The 21375-nt window shown below is 44.7% G+C and overlaps 1 protein-coding gene across 7 annotated transcripts in view; it reads right to left on the reverse strand.

The window, feature by feature from the left end:
* The window catches only part of HERC1 (HECT and RLD domain containing E3 ubiquitin protein ligase family member 1), a 167787-nt gene that overhangs the window by 89635 nt on the left and 56777 nt on the right, over window positions 1-21375 (reverse strand). For 6 of the 7 annotated variants that reach the window (XM_061594925.1, XM_061594923.1, XM_061594922.1 and 3 more), the window contains exons 19-25: window positions 16695-16868; window positions 13751-13865; window positions 13541-13661; window positions 8720-8891; window positions 8235-8541; window positions 7406-7526; window positions 1014-1065 (exon numbers count right to left, since the gene is read on the reverse strand). In XM_061594925.1, the coding sequence (XP_061450909.1) occupies window positions 1014-1065; window positions 7406-7526; window positions 8235-8541; window positions 8720-8891; window positions 13541-13661; window positions 13751-13865; window positions 16695-16868 (1062 nt within the window). The remainder of the gene's footprint in view (window positions 1-1013; window positions 1066-7405; window positions 7527-8234; window positions 8542-8719; window positions 8892-13540; window positions 13662-13750; window positions 13866-16694; window positions 16869-21375) is intronic. The other variant, XM_061594928.1, reaches the window with a different exon arrangement.

Raw genomic sequence — 21375 nt, forward strand, 5'->3', positions numbered from 1 at the left:
GAAGGAAACGCTTGAGCAATGTTTGTGAATGTGCAGCTTCTCAAACTTCCTGCTGTGTCAGGAAGTGATGGGAAGTGATGATTACACCATTTCACATCCCCCTGCTATCTGAATGCTTAAGAGGAGCCAGTTCTTGTTCTCTACTAAATTAACACATGAACACTTGTGTCCTAAAGATTGGGGGATCAGGCAACAGGATGGGGCTCAGAGCATACTTGTAAAACAGGAGCTGCCCAAGGGGATGTCCCTCCACAGGGTCAGGTCCAAAGCCAGGAGTAATTAAGGGCCTCAAAAGGAACCATCACTCATCCAGCCTTTGGAGTTCATCTCCAAAGAGACTTTCCAAGGCAAGCAGAGCAGGGACAAGGGGACCTGGTGTAAGCACAGAACTGAAGCAACATTTTGACCAGACGCCCTGCTGCTGCTTCCATCTAGCTCTCTGGCAATGGTTCTCTAGGGACTCAGACAGGGGTATTTTCCAGCCCTGCCTGGGGTAATGCACCCTTACAACTTGGCCACTCTCTTGGGGCAAGCAGCAATTGCTCTTATACACACAGCCAAAGTGGCAAATTGCACCTGCATATGCTACATTACATTTTGCTGCTTGAGGAAGCACAGCACAAAGGCAACTGCTCATGGTTTTTTCCCTTATAAGCTTAGAACTATATAAAAGAGTGGGTTTTCAAACTGTTTTCCAGATAATTGTAGGGTTCTCCAGAGGTTTCCTCAGGAAGAAAAATCAGTCATGGCAGACAAGCTGCTCAAAAGGCATCTTGCCTACCATCACCAATATTCTCCTGCAACACAGAACATTCTGGAGCATACACAGATCCCAGACAGTACTGAGGAGACAAACAGGCCTGTTCAGCGCCCATGTGAACTGTTTGTATGCCCAGAACTCTCTACAATACAGAGGGGCTCTGTAGCAGACCAGTAAACACAGAAAGGTTTTCTGAAACTACAGTTTCAAGACAACAACTTAGAAAAACTGGCTTCACACACACAAAAATTACCTCTCTTTCTATGGGACAATGCCAAGTCCAAATCCACATTTCGCCTTCCGCTCTACAGTAAGCAACAACAAAAAGAGGGTTAGTATTATTCCTTATTTACTTACCACATTTATATAATGCCTACCAATGCACACATGGAGGCTTATAATTTAATAGACATGTCAGAGAAGGGACAGGCTGAGAAGAGTAAGCCCGTGGAGGTATCCGTGGCTACTGCACAGGACAGTCCTGGGAGGAGAAGAGCCAAGTGGCCTCGCTGGGGCCGCTGCCAACACAGCCAGCGTCATTCTCTCGCCTCTCTCTCATGTGGCGAGGTGGAAGCAACTCATTCATTTGTAAGTTATATGTAGCAGCTTATTACCAGAGTTCATAATTCAAAATGCCATATAGCGAACATAAAACATAGAGGGCACTCTCTAAAGAAAGCTACCTCTATACTTACAGAGATATTCTGCTGTGAATTTGAACACACATTTTTATACAGATCTCTCCATTTTGAGAATCACACAACGGGCCAGTTCTCACGTAATGCTAAACCATGCTTCAGCACTATGTGGATAAGCCCAAGCCAAGTGTTGGGCTCACATACTCCCACCTCTGCTGAGTTTATCTTCACCTTTAAATAATCTTGTCTTAGCATTACATACAAACCGGGGGTCATAAAAACATAAGAAGAGCCTGGTGAATCAAGCCAGTGGCCCATCTAGTCCAGCATCATGTTCTCCATGGCCAACCAGTTGCCTACGGTAAGCACGCAAGCAGGACCTGAGTGCAACAGTACTCTTCCCTCTTACGTTTTCCAGCAACTGGTATTCAGAACCACACTGCCCTTGACTGTGAAGGGAGAACATAGCCTTATCCTCCATAATCTAAACCTCTTTTACAGCCATCAGAGTTGATGGCCATCAGCACCTCTTGTGGGAGCGAATGCCATAGTTTAACTATGCACTGTATGAAGAAGTACTTTCTTTCATCTGTCCTGAATCTCCCAACATCCAGTTTCACTGGACATCCACGAGTTCTAGAGTTATGAGAGAGGGAGAAGAAGTCTATCTACTTTCTCCATACCGTGCACCTCTATCATGTTGCCTCTCACTTACCTTTTCACTAAAGTGAAAGGCCCTACATTTTGGTTGCCTTTTCCTAAACCTTTTCCAACTCTACAATATCCTTTTTGAGGTGCAGCAACCAAAACTGTACACAGTATTCCAAGTGTGGTCACATCACAGATTTGTATGACGGCATTACGATACTGGCAGTTTTATTTTCAATTCTTTTCCTAAGAATCCCTTGAATGTCACAGGTGCCCTGTGTGAAAGATGTTGAGTGGATCTGACTGTTCCCAATTCTCTCAGAGGCCTACTGGAATAACTGGTTCAGGTAGGTTTTGTTGGTGGGCTCGTGTCCATATCCAGTGTTGAGGAGGAGGAGGAGGGACATGGGTGATGCCACCCCAATTTCAGTGATCATGGGTAGAGGGAGGTATAGCCATGAGGTAGTGAGCTACCATAGAAGACAAGAGCAAGGCTGTCTACGCCTTGTTCTTCATTCCCTCTCCTGCCATGGACAGGTTTCTCATTACTCATCTGTGAGCCCACTGGCCTATGCATGCTGTTGTTTAACGCCAGATCGGTACACAATAAGACCACACTCATCCATGATTTGATTGTGGATGAAGGTGCCGATTTGGTGTGCATTACCGAGACTTGGGTGGGTGAGCTGGGAGGATTTGTTCTGACCCAGCTTTGCCCACCTCGATACTCAGTGCAACACCAGCACAGGCTGCAGGGATGGGAGGGAGGAGGGGTTGCTGTGGTCTACAGAACTTCCATCTCTATCACAAGGAAACCACTCTGTCTTGGAGCTGGCTGTGAGGGCCTGCACCTGGTGTCAGGCCAAGGAGAGGTAAACTAGGGTTGCTGCTGCTGTACCATCCACCATGCTATGCTTGAGCAGGTGACGGCCGTCTTGGCTGTGGTATTGGAGGAGCCCAGAACAATAGTCCTGGATGCTGAGGCTGCCTCTAGTGTTCCGGCTCAGAACTTCATGGCCTGCATAACGACCATGCGGCTGTCTCAAGTTGTCCCTGGCCTGATGCACAAGGCAGGGCACACTCTTGACTTGGTTTTTGCTCCAGATGGAGGAAGATGTACTCTGGAGCTGACATGGTGGTGGATGTCCGCCCTGGGCTCCTGCTGGGAGGAAGGGCGGATAGAAATAAAATAATAAGTAAAATAAATAAATGTCACCCCATTGCCATGGTCAGAGCACTTCCTAGTGAAGTTTAGACTTATAGCTCCAATCCTCCCCTGCAGGGGTGGTGGGAAGATTAAGATGGTCTGTCCCTGGAGACTAATGAAATCCACTGGATTCCTGAATGCCCTGGGGGAGTTCCCAGTAGATAGAGCAGGTGACCCTGTTGAAGCCTTTGTCACGCTGTAGAACAGTGAGGCATGTTGAGCTCTTGACATGGCTGCCCCCAAGCGCCCTCTCTGGCATTGTGGAGCCCAGTTTGCACCTTGGTACACCAGTGAGCTGAGGGCAATGAAACAGGCTGGAAGATGGCTAGAGTGCAAGTGGCAAAAGACGTGCTGTGAAGCTGATCGGGCACACGTAAAACATCATAACCATCAGGGCTGTGGAGTTGGTACGCCAAACCTTCGACTCCCGACTCCTCTCTTTTTCTACTGTCTGACTCCGACTCCACCCAAAATTGCTTCTAACTCCACAGCCCTGGAAAGGGCTGTAAATGTCTTTTTAAATTGGAAGCTTTCATAGGAGCATTTTTATCGCTGCCTGAATATGCGCTGATCTTGGCATCACAGCATTAGTCTTCATCTGGGTCCTGTGTCATACACTGACACACAAAATGTTTTCCATCTTGAGTTATGGTGAAATGCTCAAATACAGCTGACTTCATGGGAAGCTTCTTTGACATTTTGAATTTATATTTTAAAAAATTTGACAATCAACATTTATTTTGAAGCCAGAGTCGGTACATTTCTACCGACTCCGACTCCACCCAAAATTGCTTCCGACTCCGACTCCACGACTCCGACTCCACAGCCCTGATAACAGTGCCTATTGTGCGGAGGTAAGGGGGGCAAAGGCGGCCCACTTCTCTGCTTCCATCACATCCTCAAGCAGCCGTCCAGTGGAGCTTTTCCATATTGTCGGGTCTTTTGACATCAACTCCAGGAAATGGAGTTTTAGACCCTTTGGAAGCCCACTGTGAATTGTTTGCAAGGCACTTTGAGGGTAAAGTTGCTCACCTCTGTAGCAGTCTTGATGCCCCATCCACATCTACTGTAGTGCCAGTGATGTGTCCAGTGCAACATCTGCTGCAACTTCTTGGGATCAGTTTCAGTTGATGCAGCCTGATGATGTGTACAAGGTGTTTGTGACGATGCAGCCAGCAACGTTTCCTCAACCCTTGCCCTTCTTGGCTTATTAAAGTTTGCCAAGGGGGTATGACCGAGTGGATCCAGGGTGTGGTCAAAACATCGTTGTGGGAGGGAGTGTTTCCAGCTGCCCTGAAAGAGGCAGTGATCCAACTGCTCCTCAAAAAGTCCACCCTGGACCCATTTGGTTTGTGACAACTACTGCCCGGTTGCAAATACCCCCTTTTTAGGGAAGGTGATTGAGAGGGTTGTGGCACAGCAATTGCAAGTACTCTTGGATGAAACAGGTTATTTCGACCCATTTCAATCTGGGTTCAGGCCTGGTTATGGGACTGAATCGTCCTTGGTTGCCCTGATGGATGACCTTTATCAGGAGAAGGACAGGGGGAGTGTGACCCTGTTATTCTTACTTGACCTCTCAGTGGCTTTTGATACTATTGACCATTGTATCCTTCTAGGCTGACTTGGTGAGATGGATAGCAGAGGCACTGTTTTACAGTGGTTCCAATCCTACCTCCAGGGTCGTTTTCAGAGAATAATATTGGGCAATTGTCTTTTGGGCCTCTGGCAGTTGTGCTGTGGGGTGCCGCAGGGTACCATCTTGTCCCCAATGCTGTTTAACATCTCGCTCTTGGGAGTGATCATCAGGAGCTTTGGGGCGAGGTGTCAGTAGTATGCTAATGATACCCAGCTCTATTTCTCTGCAACATCTGAATCAGAAGAGGCCGTGCAAGTCCTGGACCGCTGCCTGGACTCAGTAGTCGGCTGGATGAGGACCAGTAAACTGAGTCTGAATCCTACCAAGATGGAGGTGGTGTAGGTTGGTGGTTCCCGAGTTCAGATAATTAGTCAGTTGTCTGCTTTGGATGGGGTCATAATCTCTCTGAAAGATCAGGCTCATAGTCTGGGGGTGCTCCTGAATCCATCTTTTTTGTTAGAGGCTTAGGTGACCTCAGCGGCTAGGAGTGCCTATTTTACCAGCTTCGGCTAGTAAGACAGCGGCAGCTGTTTCTGGACCGGGATAGCCTGGCCACTGTTGTCCATGCACTGGTAACCTCCAGGCTGGATTACTGTAATGTGCTCTATGTGGGGCTGCCCTTGAGACTGGTCCAGAAACTGCAGCTGGTGCAAATGCAGTGGTGTTACTGTTCACTGGGGCAGGGTATCGCCAACATGTCACCCCGCTGCTGAAAGAACTGCACTGGCTGCCATTAGCTACCAGTCCAAGTTCAATGTTCTCCTTTTGGTGTATAAAGCCCTATACAGCTTGGGACCAATACTGATCCTTGGGGGACTCTACTTTCTACAGTCCTCCAATGGGAGAACTGTCCATTTATCCCTACTCTTCCTGTTACTTATCCAGTTCCTGACCCACAAGAGAACTTCTCTTATTCTGTGATTGCTAAACTTAAGGAGTCTTTGGTGAGGTCCTATTTTAAAACAAAATCCAGCTTCATAATCTATGGTTTGAAGTCACATAATCATAGAATAAAGGTGGAAGGGGCCTATAAGGCCATCACTGTCCAACATCCTGCTCAATGCAGGAATCCAAGTTAAAGCATACCTGACAGATGGCTGCCCAGCTGCCTCTTGAAGGCCTCCAGTGTCGGAGAGCCCACCACCTCCCTAGCTAATTGGTTCCATTGTCATACCACTCTTAGCAGTTACCTGAGCCCTTTATTCCATGCCCTGTACTCTGGGATGATCGAGAAGAGATCCTGGCCCTCGTCTGTATGACAACCGTTCAAGTATTTGAAGAGTGCTATCAGATCTCCCCTCAGTCTTCTCTTCTCAAGGCTAAACAGACCCAATTCTTTCAGTCTCTCCTCACAGGGCTTTGTTTGCAGTGCCTGATCATCCTTGTTGCCCTCCTCTGAACCCGTTCCAGTTTGTCTGCAACCTTTTTTTTTAAAAAATTACATTTGTATACTGCCCCATAGCCGAAGCTCTCTGGGCGGTTTACAACAATTAAAAACAAATATACAAATTTAAAAACACTTAAAAAAAAAATTAAAACACATGCTAAAATGCCTCGGAGAGGAGGAAACCTTCTTCAAGTGCGGTGTCCACAACTGGATGCAGTACTCAAGATGAGGCCTAACCAGTGCCGAATAGAGGGGAACTAGTACTTCATGCAGTTTGGAACCTATAGGTCTGTAAATGCAGCCTAAAATAGCACTTGCCCTTTTTTTTGCAGCCACATTGCACTGCTGGCTCATATTCAGCTTGTGTTCAACAATTTCAAGATCCTTCTCACATATAGCATTGCTAAACCAAGTATCCCCCATCTTATAACTGTATATTTGGTTTCTTTTTCCTAGGTGCAGAACTTTGCACTGTTGTTTTCAGCCCAATACACCAACTTATCAAGATCATTTTTAATTTTGTTTCTGTCTTCCAGGGAATTAGCTATCCCTCCCAATTTTGTATCATCTGCAAATCTGATAAGCATTCCCTGCACCTCCTCATCAAGTTATTAATTAAAAAGTTGAAGACCACTGGGCCCAGGACTGAGCCCTATTGTACACCGCTCCACTTTGAGAAGTCGGTTTGTTATGAAACTGATCAGCTTGGGCTCACTGATCAGTGCTAAAACCATGTGACCTTACACAGCTTTAACATTGTCAAATGTTCTTCTGTAATCTCTGGGATTGTTCTACATTTTTTATTTTTGATATGCTAAGTTCCTCTAACTCTCATGCCTTGTTTTCTTCCAACAAACTATACAGATAGGCAATGTAATTCCTATGGGACATAGTGAGAAAAGGAGGGTTGAAATTAAGCACATGGTGATAATTAGATCCCATTGCATGTGAACTTCCCAAGAATATTTGGGGGGCAATGGTTTGCTCCAGCCTCCCCATTGTGTCCAGACCTGATGTGAAATCAGATCCCAGTACGATACACAGACTCACAACATTGCAAACACATCCTGTACTGCTGAACCAATAAGAGTAACATTATGCAAGGCTTTAAACAAAATTTACCTACCAGTGAGTAACCTTCTTCATCTGATTCAGGCTGAGATAAATCAGATTCACTCCGTGATTTCATCAATTTGTAACTTGAAGCGGAGTAGACTGAGCGACTCTCTGCAGTAAGGCTTTCACTTCTGCTTCATGTAGACATGCGAGAGAAATAAATAATAATTTAGGCAAAGAACAGCTACCATAATGGTGTCATTTGCCTTAATTTTTTATTTTGTGCCATAGAGGGTTTTATGCTTTGCATGCGCAAGGAATTCTGATGTGTCCATGGAGTGTTCTCTCAATCAAGGGCTTCCCCTTTCATAGGTTGCTTGTGTGGAACTCACCCCAAGGTTCTTTCCATGAACCTTATAACATATAATTGTAACCTGCTTTGCTATATAATCAAAAGCAGCTAGCAATCAGATTAAAACACAACATAAACATATACACATATATGCATTTGTTACATATAAATTATAACAGAAAACATATATGTAAGTGTAGAAAAATAACACAATTATCTATGTTTAGTAAAGAATTCCACAGAATAAACTGAAAATTCAAACACAACAACAATCAATGACCAAAACCTACTAAGTCGTTTGTCTCTTAAGCACCCAATACATTAAGAGGCCCAGCATATTCCACCCCGCCCCTGTCTGGGAGCCCATTTCACAATTTAGGCACTATCACAGGAAAGGGTCCGACTCTCACACTGCTAACTTCAGCAAAACCAACAGTCGCCAGTAAGGATATGGAGGCTCCCCCTACCTTAGCAGGCCACTGAGGCTTTACTCAGCAAGGTTTCAAGAGCTGCTGTTTGCTCTTTGTACACAGTTCGTTAATCGCACCTGGTCATGAGTCCAATTCCTTCCGGAGTCCCAGTTGACGGCTGCTGGAACTGCCCTTCCTCTCTTCGTTTCTGCAGCTCCTCGATCACAGGGCTGACCCCCAAGATCAGCAAGGCACACCTATGGATCACCGAGTTGCATGCAGCGGTGTAAACATCTTGTCCCTCAGGAAGGTCTCTGCTGACACGCCGTTCTTGCTGGGACTGAGGGGGCTGGGCATCATCTCGAGCCCCTGCCCCACCATTTATTCTCTCTCGATCTCGACTGCGCGCTACTTCACGGGCTGATAGGAAACATTGAAAGATTTCTGTAACATGCAACACAAAAACAAAGATCTTAACTTCTAGGCAGAGCTAAAAGGCTGCAAAAATTATTCAGATGAAGTTTTTTTTCATCACAGATAAAACTCCTGCTGGAGGCCCCGTTCATTTCCATGGGACTCTCGCTGAAGAAGCTTCTGCAGAACCTTTCCAAACTTTACTTACTCCCAGCTGTCATAACTTCATGTTCTCTTTCTTCCTCTTCCTCTTCCTGTTCCGGGTGCCCCTCTTCTCTTTCTCTTTCTGCCTGCTCTTCCATCTCTGCTTCCTCATCAATGGTTCGGGTAAAGGTGTGTTCTTGGGCATCCATTTCTGAAGATTCTGGGTTTTCTGACATCTAAGATGGGGGAGGGGAGAGAGAAGGGAGCAATTACATGAAGAAATTGCCTCTTTTTAAGCAATTAATTCTACAGAAGTTATATGGATACAGCATACTCTTACATTAAACCAGGGGTGGAGCCTGGGGGCCAAATACAGCCTTCTACCTGGTCCCTCAGGCTTTCTTTAAGCCATGCCTCCCTCCGCAGGACACATACCCTTCTCCGCAGGGCACACCTCTCCCAAGTATTTGTGCTTGACTGGAATGTGTCCTTAAGACAGCGTAATGTATTTTGGTAGCCTGGATGGAGGCATCAGTGTAGAAGCCTCTGGCTTTTGCATGGATGGAATGTAGCCTTTTATACAAAGGTAAGAAACACACCCATTTCTCAGCCCAATTCTGCCTCTGGCCCTGCCCACTACTGGCATTCATTCATTCATTCATTCCATTTCTATACCACCCCATAGCCGAAGCTCTCTGGACGGTTTACAACAATTAAAACATTAAGAACAAATATACAAATTTAAAAACACTGGGCATGCATCCCCCAGGGGGTTGCCCCCAAGAGAATGTGGGCTTCAGGATGAAAAAGGTTGCCCAACCCTGAACTGAACAGGAAAGAATGGCTACTGTTGAACATCAGCCGACTCAGGCAGTCCTGTTGGGCCATGTATATAGCAAAATGGAAGTTTATTTATTTATTATTAAATTTATATCCCACCCCTCCTTCATCATGAGCACGGGTCACAGGTTGATTGCTACTGCAAACATTTCTGAAACTGTGTGAAGTGATGGTGTGGCAACCCTGCTATCAGTGCTTGTGTGAGTGGTTGCATGCAACCATTTGATACATGTGATAGCTGCAAACCAATTAATTCAATTAATTGAAGCCAAGTGTCACATGGTAGTGTGCACTTTAAACAGCCAGGAAATTAAGAGTAGATCAAATAGCCACTGTAACATAACATTGCATCATCTGAGAAACAGCAAAGGTTTCAGATCCAGAACACCAACGAAATATTCAAGAGGCAGCTGGATAGGCACTTGTTGGATATGATTTAAGTTGGACTTCTGCACTGAGCGAGGGGTTGGCCTCAATGGCCTTATAGGCCCCTTCCAACACTACTGTTCTGTGAGTGGTCCTGATTCCCATTCCTTTTACTGGAAACTGAACTGAAGACCTGACAGTAGCTGGACAATGTCCAGGCTCTTCATGGAACCTTCAAGGGGAGGGACAATGCAAGAGGAATGGCACTGGCATGGTTTCTTTCTATGCCGCCTTTTGGCCAAAAGCCCCTCAAGCACTGTTTGTAGATGCTGATCTGGTGGAATGAGAAGTAACATTCTGAGGAGCAGGAAGACCCAGAGTCACAAGCAAGCACAACGCAAGCCTGTAGCCAAAGGGACAGAGTAGCACTGAAGACCTTCTTTCCTATGGAACTAAGATGGAACCAAACAAAGAAAGAATCAGTCTGATGAAAATCCCCCTCTAGGATGCACACCTCAACGTGGTGAGGGGGTCTGAGAGTGTCGAAGGAGCTGAGAGCAACGCCGTCAGGAGTCTAGACCAAGAAGCTAGACTCCTAGCAGGGGCACCCGAGGCGGAATGGTCAAAGCTGAGACACCAGACTAAGATGCATCCAAACTCAGAGGAAGGCAATGGTAAACCACCTCTGAATATCTCTTACCATGAAAAGCCTATGAACAGAGTAACCAAAATGCAACACGAGATACTGCTGGAAAATGAGACCCCCAGGTCAGAAGGCACTCAATGAGCTACTGGGGAAGAACAAAGGACAAGTACGAGTAGCGCTGTGACTAATGACGCAGCTGGGTCACAGCCAAAAGGAAGCCCAGAGGCTGATGCACACAGATGCGAAAGGAGAGTCCAGAGTTGTACAACACACACAATAGGAACATGGAACGTGAGAAGCATGAACGAAGGAAAGTTAGAAATTGTCAAGCAAGAAATGGAACATATCAACATTACAATACTTGGCATGAGTAAATTAAAATGGACAGGAATGGGACATTTTCAATCAGGCAACTACAAAATACTTTATGCAGGAAATGAGAAATTAAGAAGAAACGGGGTTGCTTTAATAGTGAGATGTAGCAAAAGCAATTAGGAGCTACAACGCAGGGTCCGAGCAAGTGATATCAATGAGATTAAACGGGAACCCTATTAACATAACCATCATCCAAGTCTAGGCTCCAACAGCAAACACAGAAGGAGAGGAATTGGAGAGATTTTACGCAGAAGTACAGGAAGAAATTGATCACACACCAAAACAAGATGTGCTGATAATCATGGGGGACTGGAATGCAAAAGTAGGGAACAGAGAAGAACTAGGAATTGTGGAGACAGAAACGAAGCAGGAGAAAGACTTATTGAATTCTGTGAAGCCAATAATTTGTTTCTTGCAAACACATTTTTTGAGCAACCGAAAAGAAGACTGTACATGTGGAAATCACCAAATGGTCAATATAGGAATCAAACTGATTATATAATTGGTAGCAGAAGATGGAGAACTTCCATACTTTCTGCGAAAACAAGATCAAGAGCAGACTGCGGTACAGATCATGAACTGGTCGTATCAAAAATCAGAGTAAAGCTAAAGAAGAACAACAAAGCAATCATAATGCCAAAAAACAATTTAAATAACATCCCAGAAGAATATAAAGATCAAATAAGGAACAGGTCTGAGGCTTTAAACTTAGTCGACAGAGAACCAGAAGAACTATGGAGTCACCAAGCTATCAGCCTCAACCAGCTGGGGTTCAAATGCCACACTGGACCTTGAGACAGGAGACAGGACCTTGAGAATCTGAAACGACTGGAAGAGGACAAGGCTTGGCAACCACCAGATGGAGAATTTTGGACAACCAGGGATGATGGGGACCGTGAGGAGCAATCAAGACCACTCCTGCCTCTTCCTCTCGGATCTTGCAAAGAGTCCTCTCCAGAAGGACAATTGCAAGAAAAGGTTAGAGGAACCTCTGGGGCCACAGCACGTCCGTCGCTTCCACTCCCAACACTGGGAACTGAGCAAAGAAGTGGGGGAGGTGGGCACTGAGGTCAGAAGCAAAGAGGGCCAAAAGAAGAGGGCCAAAGTGCCATTGAAGAGAAACAAAGACCCTGAGATAGAGCCCCTGCTCTCCTGGAAAGATCTGCTGACAACTGAGCCAACTGGCGTTAGAGGCGCTGCTGGAATTATTTGTGCAAAGAGACAGGAAATGAGACTCTGCCCACGAGAAGAGCTGACTATGTCTGCAGGCTGCACAAATAAGTCCCACTCTAATGGCTGGCATGAGCTTTCACTGGGGTGTTATCCATGGGGAGCAATACCTGGACAAAGCTGAACTTGGTGACAAAGTGCTAAAAGGCCAACTAAACTGCCCGCAGCTCTAGCCAACTGATGCTGTGTCTGGCTTCTGCTGAGGACCAGACTGGACAAAGTCCAACAGGAAATGAGCTCCCCAGCCAAGGAGGCTCATGTTCATTGGGATGGTAGTCTGACAAAGATGCCAGAAGGGAATCCCACACTGGAGGTTGCTGTCCAGGGTCCACCAAACTAGCAAATGCTTTAGAAGCGGGGCCAAATGGATCAGGCAATGACAGCAGTGGGAGATATCCGCCTGGTAGGGAAGCAGGGGCCATTGCAGGGGCCACAGGTGATAGAGGGACCAAGGCACAATTTGCACAATCAATATAAAAAGGCTCAGGACCTTGGCCAGAAGCATTAAGTCTGCTGACCAGACCAGCTGCAGATCCAGGGCAGCTGTTTTGAGCCTGAGGATCTGTTCTGGGGAGGGTAATGGTCTCCACCATATCCAAATGCTGAAGGCATTAGCAGGGCTCCAGATGACTCTTCTGAGCATTGATCAGGAAACCGTGGTGCAAAAGCATTTTCAGGGAGTGGACCAGGTCCCTCCAAGCCTGGTTGGTGGAGGCTGAATGGACAAAGAGGTCATCCAAATAAGAACAGATATGGATATCTTGGAGGCACACTTGTGCCACCAGGTTAACAATTATCTTGGCAAAAACCCTAGGTGCAGATGACATTCCAAACAGCATCACACTAAACTGAAGATACGCATCATTGTAGGCAAATCTTAGGTAGCTCCTGTGGTGTGGATGGATGGGCACATGGAGGTAAGGCTCCTTCAAGTTGATCAAAGCACAAACATCCCCAAGGGTGGAGCACTTCTCTGATGGTCACTAGGGACTCCATTCTGAATTTCCAACAGTGGACAAATTTGTTGACAAACTTCAAGTCGAGGATAGCCCTCCATGACTCATCGTGTTTCACAACCACAAACAAAATGAAATAAACCTCTGAGAAGCATGCCACTGGGGAGACTGGCTTGATCACTTGAATGTCCAGAAGATGCTGGATCGCCTCTGAAATGGCTGCCCACTTGAGGGCTGTGTAAAAGTAATAGATTTTTTTTAGCAAACTCACTACAGAGAGAACAGAATCAAAAGTTTGAAGGAGATATTAATATAGTCAGCACATCTAAACTAAATCATGTTAAGACAAATGCTCACATGATTTTCATCCTCAAAAAAGTAATCAAACTATACAGCATTCCATGCCTTGAAATGCACAATTTTCTTGCACTACATAAGAAAGAGGAGTAGAATGGTGAGCCTTCAGACTTACCCATCTATCCCTTGAGGATGACCTCATCTGAATAAGTTCCATATTCTTGCAAGCCAGCAAACGACTTCGAACTTTATACACACATCGATAAACTTCTACTAGGGCTTTGCCAGGCTGATACCTAAAAGACACAAAAGTTTCTTACGGGTAAGAGGACATGCAGTATCTCTAACACAAGGTAACTTCTCAAAATGCCTTCTGGATACTTGCCTGCTCTCACCGCTTGCTTGACTAAGTAAATTTGTATGCTTCAGGAGGGCAGCAAGAACAAATCTAGAGACGGTATCCAAAAGCGATTCGCTGCTCAAGGTGGCACTATCCCAATCTGGAAAGGGGGGGAAGACAAACTGATAATGGTTTTCTGAAAGTATCCAAAGCTAAAACAGCATCAATAATTCAACAGTATAACAGACTCATTACGATATACTCTTCACTACAAGGTTAAGTGTTGGAGATGTAATAGGCCTCAAGCAGATTTCATGATGCCCAATTATACACTTATACAGGATTATAATCTGCAACTTTATTTTAGAAATGACTGGGTAGCAATTGCCAAATAATCCTAAACATTATTACTAAATTATTTAAGAGTGATGGTCTTAGAAGAAGATCTGGAGGTAATATTAAATCTATTGAAAAAAATGAAATGGACTGCCTTCAAGTCGATTCCGACTTATGGCGACCCTGTGAATAGGGTTTCATGGTAAGAGGTATTCAGAGGGGGTTTACCATTGCCTTCCTCTGAGGCTGAGAGGCAGTGACTGGCCCAAGGTCACCCAGTGAGCTTCATGGCTGTGTGGGGATTCGAACCCTGGGCTCCCAGGTCGTAGTCCAACACTCTAATCACTACACCACACTGTCTCTCATCTATTACTAAATTATAAACCTATTACTTGCTGCAAAAATAAGCATTTCCAAAGCATGGAACAGAAGAAGAGCCCTTCTGATTTCAGAAACGTCCAAAAGAATCTGGGATATTGTAATGATAGAATTAACATTTTGTACAAGAAGAAATAACGGTCAAACAAAAAGATTTAGAACAGTGGGCACTGTTTATTAAGTTTTGGAATAACAAGCTTAAGGAAAATACTTATCCATATAGATTATTTTCTTTATTTTAGCATTATATTATGTATACAAGTATTGTGTAAACTCTGCAAATAAGTTGTGAACAGAATTATAGAGCATTCAATAAAATGGGGGCAGTTGGGGAGGACAGCATCCATAATTCAACAATGTAACAGCCTGCCTTTTTTCCCCTAAACCAGAAGCGGGAAACCCTTCTCAGCCTAACGGCTGCATTTTCCCCAATGGGAAACCTTTCAGGGATGCATGCCAGGGATGGGCACAGCCAGAGGCAAATGTGGGTGAACGGCGGTTACTGCTCTTATCTTCACACAAAAGGTTACATTCCAGCCATGCAAAAGTCAGAGGTTATGCTGCGCCTCCCACCATCACTCCATCCAGGGAAGCAAGAGACATTATCACAGTTCAAGGACAATTCCAGCTAGGAAAAAGCACTCGAGGGGGAGGTCTGGTGAGGAGCATGGCTTGGGGAGAGGGGGTATGGCCCAGTGGGAGTCCTGCGGGACACATTTGGCCTCTGGTCTGAGATTCCCCAGCATGTCAAGAGATATGAAATGTTTTCTTCCTACCCAACTTTCCTTTCCCCCCCTTTTTTTTACTTAGAACCTTGATCAGTTTGTATTTTAATACTAACAAAGGCAAGACCCTCCTATTTTTATTTATCCCAGGCACACTGACGACGTCTAGAATGGATAAAGAATAGTTATTTGTTACCTGCAGTTGGAGGACCATGCAAAATGCTTCAGGAGTAGAATCCTATGCACATTTACATGGATGCAAGCCCCAGTGAGGTCAATGGGTCTTACTCCCAAATAAGGGTGCACAGGACTCCAAGTAAGTGTGCACAGAACCACAATACGACTTCCACAAGACTTGGTCATTAATTTGAAGATATTCCAAATTCAACAACTATCATGACTCCGAGCTCAGCCAGAGGACGCAGCCAAGCCCATAGAGCCAAGGCTGATGATTTACAGCCTGCAGAGCCTGAACCAGGCCCCTCACAGACACTGACCCTTGAGCCTGACTTGTCAGAGGAATAAAGTGCTTCCCGTACTCCCACACCTGCCCAATGGCAGAGGAAGCGTACTAGGCAGGATGCCACAGAAAGGTGACTGGCCCTTTCAGATCCATAACCATCAGGCCAAGGGGTCCTGATGGCCTCAGGTCACCTCCAGCCTTTGCTGGCTCACTTGGAGCTATCTGTGGTGATGCAACTACTGGCCTGCCTTGTTGCCCTTGGTCCAATATGAATGGCTCAGAACACCCATTCTAATTCCCAGAGCTGGTTCTACATCAAGGATGGGCAATTATTATACAACAAGCACCTCTTCTGTCCCTTTGCCACCCATCCCCAAGGTACAATGGATGTAGTTTGCATAGACTCTCAACTCCATGGACCCTAAATTCACTTGAAGTTCTGCTGTCTGTCAGAGGGAAGCTCTTTTTCATTATACAATAGTCATGTGGCATGATCAGTGAACAGAGCTTTCTAAAAGCCTCAAAAGGACTTCACATCTCTGTCCCTGGGCAGCGTTCATCCCAACATTATGCCCTCCCACTCATCCACCCACAAAATAGGACCAAGTTATAGGAAGTGAGCTGCCATGCCCACCCTAAGTAGGATGGATTTTTCAGACTAAGGACACATAGACTTCACCACCGTGGCATATGGGCAGCAGGCAGCTATTTATTATGTGCCTAAAACTGCTTTAAAAATCTGGTTCTGCCAGCACACACTAGCAGTGCACAGATATTTTAACAAGCAAACTGACTACATTACAACAAATGTAACAAACGTCAGAAAATAAAAATCCTTTCTAAAATAAAATGGCCATGGCAAAGTGGTGTCTAAATTAGGGTATCCCAAGGAGTTCATAGAAATTTTAAAAGTTTTAAGTGGATCCACATCCTGTTGTTTTTTTTAAAAAAAATGAAAGAGTCCCTCCTCCAAAATGAGGATAGATGAATCCAATTCATTTCACTGTGGCAGGTCCACTGCCTCTCCCTGGTCGCTCAGGACAGAGGAGCGTCTACTAACCAGCCCCTTTTGCTTCCCAAAGCTTACCTTTACTAACCGCATAGTCTTGCATGCTGACCCAGAGGCTACGAGCAGGCTCCTTTGCACATCCCAAAGCCAAATCAACGAAGACTGAGATTTCAGGGCGCAGCTTGTAATCAAATGGCTTTTGCTCTTCATTTCCAGAGAGGGCTACCTCTAACAGGGAACTCATGGACTTGTCTGAAACAATGTGGAAAGTCCTGTCATTTATTTAGGAATCTGTAAGCAGGGCCTGCAACAAAACATTGCCATGTGGACTGTTCCTATTCAGGGTTCCAGCAAGCCAGTCATACCCTTTTTCCTAGATACTCTATTCCATCACCCTCCACCCTCCCCCTTTTCCATTCCTCCCTCCCAAAATACACTCAGCATTCCATGGCCAGTGAGCATACTCAGTAGACCATTTGCGGGCTTCTCCTCACTTTTTCTTGTAAGGGTTTTTTTTCATACTTCTGCAACCCTTGGGAGTTCCCACACCTCTACTAATTCTTCCTCTCTTGTCCGTGGATGGTGTTGTTTTGGCTACATGGTGATAAGCACTCAGAGAATACTATTCATGAATATCAGACTTCGCCAGCTAGGGGCCGTCCAGATGTTTTGGACTATGACTCCCACCAGCCCCAGCCAGTGTGGCTGTACGATGCTGGGGTCTCTGGGAGCACGGCTGTTCTAGCTGGGGCTGATGGGAGTTGGAGTCCAACAACATCAGGAGGGCACCAGGCTGGTGAAGGCTGGTATATACAACGCCCTGCTTTTCAGTGCAAAAGGTCTTCATACAGCAGCATACAATACTACTCAGAGTACGAATGCAATTTTAAAAACTAAAAAATACAGTTTAAGCAAACCAAAAACCAAAAACAGCAGCAATCTATTACAAGAAGTTTTCCGAAACAGGAAAGTCTTCCCTTTTTTGTTTTAAGGATTTACAAGGAGGGAACCTGGCAAATATCCTTGGGGAAAAAGTTCACAAATACGGGTTCATCACTCAGAAAGTTCTGTCTCTGGTTCTCATCAACTGGGTCATAGTTAATGGTGGGGCAGCAGAGGACCACCACTAATGATAATCACAAGACTTAGCCAAGTTCATGTAGACAGAGACAGTCCCTTAAATAACCTGGCCCCAACCATTTACACAGCACCATCATGCCACTCTGCAGGCACAAGACTGGAACAGGCTCAGAGGAGGGCAACAAAGATGATCAGGGGACTGGAAACAAAGCCCTGTGAGGAGAGACTGAAAGAACTGGGCATGGTTAGCTTGAAGAAGAGAAGACTGAAGGGAGATATGATTGCACTCTTCAAGTACATGAAAGGTTGTCACATAGAGGAGGGCCGGGATCTCTACTCAATCATCCCAGAGTGCAGGACACAGAATAATGGGCTCAAGTTGCAGGAAGCCAGATTTCGACTGGACATCAGGAAAAACTTCCTAACTGTTAGAGCCATACGACAATGGAACCAATTACCTAGAGAGGTAGTGGGCTCTCTGACACTGGAGGCATTCAAGAGGCAGCTGGACAGCCATCTGTCGGGAATGCTTTGATTTGGATTCCTGCATTGAGCAGGGGGTTGGACTCGATGGCCTTATAGGCCCCTTCCAACTCTACTATTCTATGACTCTATGATTCTCTATGATCCTATGAGGTCCCTGCCCTGAGGATCTTACAATCCAAAATTCAACACAAGGGAGAAGAAGGGGAATGCAGTGGAGATGGGGTTAAATAGGGAAAAGAATAAGCATTTATTTCAGTCTCATATACTTCAGCTTAGTTACAGTACGGCATAGAGACTAAGAAATAATGCCAAAGACTCCTGAAAAAGGTGTGTTTGGAGGAGGAATTTTAAAAAAGTCAGCAAGGTGGCATTATGCAGATCTTCTAAAAGGGCATTTCAAACACAAGGCAGCAAGGAAAGACAGATTTTAAAGTTACTCTATTTCCCATTTAGAATACAGTTGCTTTTGGAATCAAATGAAAGAAAATTGCTCTCATTTCTGCTAAGAATGAAAGCTTGTCTTCCCACTTGCCCAGCCCAGATTGAGACTGGACATAAGAAAGGAGTTTATGTAAGCTCCATCACTCCCTCCCCTAAGTTCTGCCCTTTCACCTTTGAAGGCGGGGAATTCTCCGGGCCGCTCCTACACAATAGAAAACAAAACACAAGAGCAAAGCAGAAGTGACCCCTCTTAGGCAATGAGTAAATGGATATTCACATTTTGCAATTTTGCAGTTTTGAAAAACAATACATTCAAACTCTATTAAGTTTATGTTAAATGGGAAATATACCCATGCACGTTACAATATAGGTTTACACAGAATTTTAAAAAGTACTTAATATTCCTTTAAGCAACAGGTACAGTTGGTTTTTAGAGGTGTTACCCTTAAAGGGCCCCCTCTAGGACGCACACCTTAACGTGGTGAGGGGGTTTGAGAGTGTCGAAGAAGCTGAGAGCAATGCCATCAGGAGTCTAGAACAAGAGACTAGACTCCTAGCAGGGTCATGCAAAAGGGAATGGTCAAAGCTGAGACAGCAGACTAAGATGAATCCAGAATCAGAGGAAGGCAATGATGTACTACCTTCAAGTCAATTCTGACTTATGGCAACCCTATGAATAGGGTTTTCATGAGGCTGAGAGGCAGTGACTGGCCCAAGGTCACCCAGTGAGCTTCATGCCTATGTGGGGATTCGAACCCTGGTCTCCCAGGTCGTAGTCCAACACCTTAACCACTACACCACACTGGCTCTCAAAGGCAATGATAAACCACCTCTGAATACCTCTTACCATGAAAACCTATGAACAGAGCATCCAAAATGCAACACGAGATACTGCTGGAAGATGAGACCCCCAGGTCAGAAGGCACTCACCGTGCTACTGGGGAAGAACAAAGGACAAGTACAAGTAGCGCTGTGACTAATGACGCAGCTGGGTCAAAGCCGAAAGGAAGCCCAGAGGCTGATGAGCACAGATGCAAAAGGAGAGTCTGGAATTGTATGATGTACACAACAGGAACATGGAATGTGAGAAGCACGAACCAGGGAAAGTTAGAAATTGTCAAGCAAGAAATGGAACGCATCAACATTAGAATACTTGGTGTGAGTGAATTAAAATGGACGGGAATGGGACATTTTCAATCAGCAACTACAAAATATTTTATGCAGGAAATAAGAAATTATGAAGAAACTGGGTTGATTTAATAGTGAGAAGTGATGTAGCAAAAACAATTAGGAGCTAAAACGCAAGGTCTGAGCGAGTAATATCAATGAGATTAAATGGGAAACCTAATAGGTTTGCTGTTGGAGAGTAGACTTGGATGATGGCAAATGCAGGAAAAGAGGAATTGGAGAGATATCAAATTTTTAAATTAGTAGAAACTGCATAAAATCTTGGTAATATCAAAAATCAGAGTAAAGCTAAAGAAAAACAGCAAAGCAATCATAATGCCAAAATACAATGTAAATAACATCCCAGAAGAATATAAAGATCAAATAAGGAACAGATTTGAAGCTTTAAACTTAACTGACAGAGAACTAGAAGAACTATGGTGTGAAGTCAGAGACATTATCTGGTAAGAATGCAAAAAGACAGAAAGACCTCAATGGATGACTGAAAAAACTCTTAAAATGGTTAGAGAGAGAAAGAAAGCAAACGCAAATTGAGAAACAAACACGGTTAGAACCCTAAATGCAACAATACAGCAACTAGTACATAGGGGCAAAGAGAACTATTACAATAGTTATTGTATAGAAATAGGACGACAAAAAGGGTAGAACAAGAGAAATGAAAGGCAAATTTAAACCAAGAGTAGGGATGTTGAATAATCAAGAGGGGAACACACTGATTGACCGAGATGAAATAAAAGGAAGATGGATGCAATACACTGAAGAGCTTCGTAAAAGAGATGCAAGGATGACAGATTCATTCATGGAGGAACTGTATGATGAAGAACCAGAAATTTTAAAATGTGAGGTGGAAGCTGCTCTTAAAATACTTGGAAGAAACAAATCACCAGGAACAGATGGCATACCAGTAGAGTTGCTACAAGCTACTGAGACTGAATCTGTCCACATTTTGACAAAAATTTGCCAAGAAATATGGAAAACGAAACAATGGCCCACAGACTGGAAGCGTTCATATACATCCCAATTCCAAAGAAAGGGGATCCCACGGAATGCAGTAATTATCAAACTATTGCCTTAATATCCCATGCAAGGAAAGTAATGCTCAAGATTCTACAACAAAGGCTCTTTCCATATATGGAGCCAGAAATGCCAGACATCCCAGCTGGATTTAGAAAGGGAAGAGGCAAATATATCACAAATATATGCTGTATAATGGAACGGACCAAGGAATTTCAGAAGGAAATCACGCTGTGCTTTACAGATTACAGCAAAGCCTTTGATTGTGTAGATCTTGAAAAACCATGGAATGCTTTAAAAGAAATGGGGGTGCCACAGCACAGTCTATACTGTGGACAAGAGGCTACAATAAGAACAGAATATGGAGAAACCGATTGGTTCCCAATTGGAAAGGGTGTGAGATGGGGTATATTTTATCACCCTATTTGTTTAACCTACATGCAGAACATATCATACGGAAAGCAGGATTGGACCAAGATGAAGGAGGTGTGAAAACTGGAGGGAGAAACATCAATAATTTAAGATATGCAGACAATACCATACTACTAGT

Source organism: Rhineura floridana, chromosome 14 (assembly GCF_030035675.1).
Source record: "Rhineura floridana isolate rRhiFlo1 chromosome 14, rRhiFlo1.hap2, whole genome shotgun sequence".
NCBI lineage: Eukaryota > Metazoa > Chordata > Lepidosauria > Squamata > Rhineuridae > Rhineura > Rhineura floridana.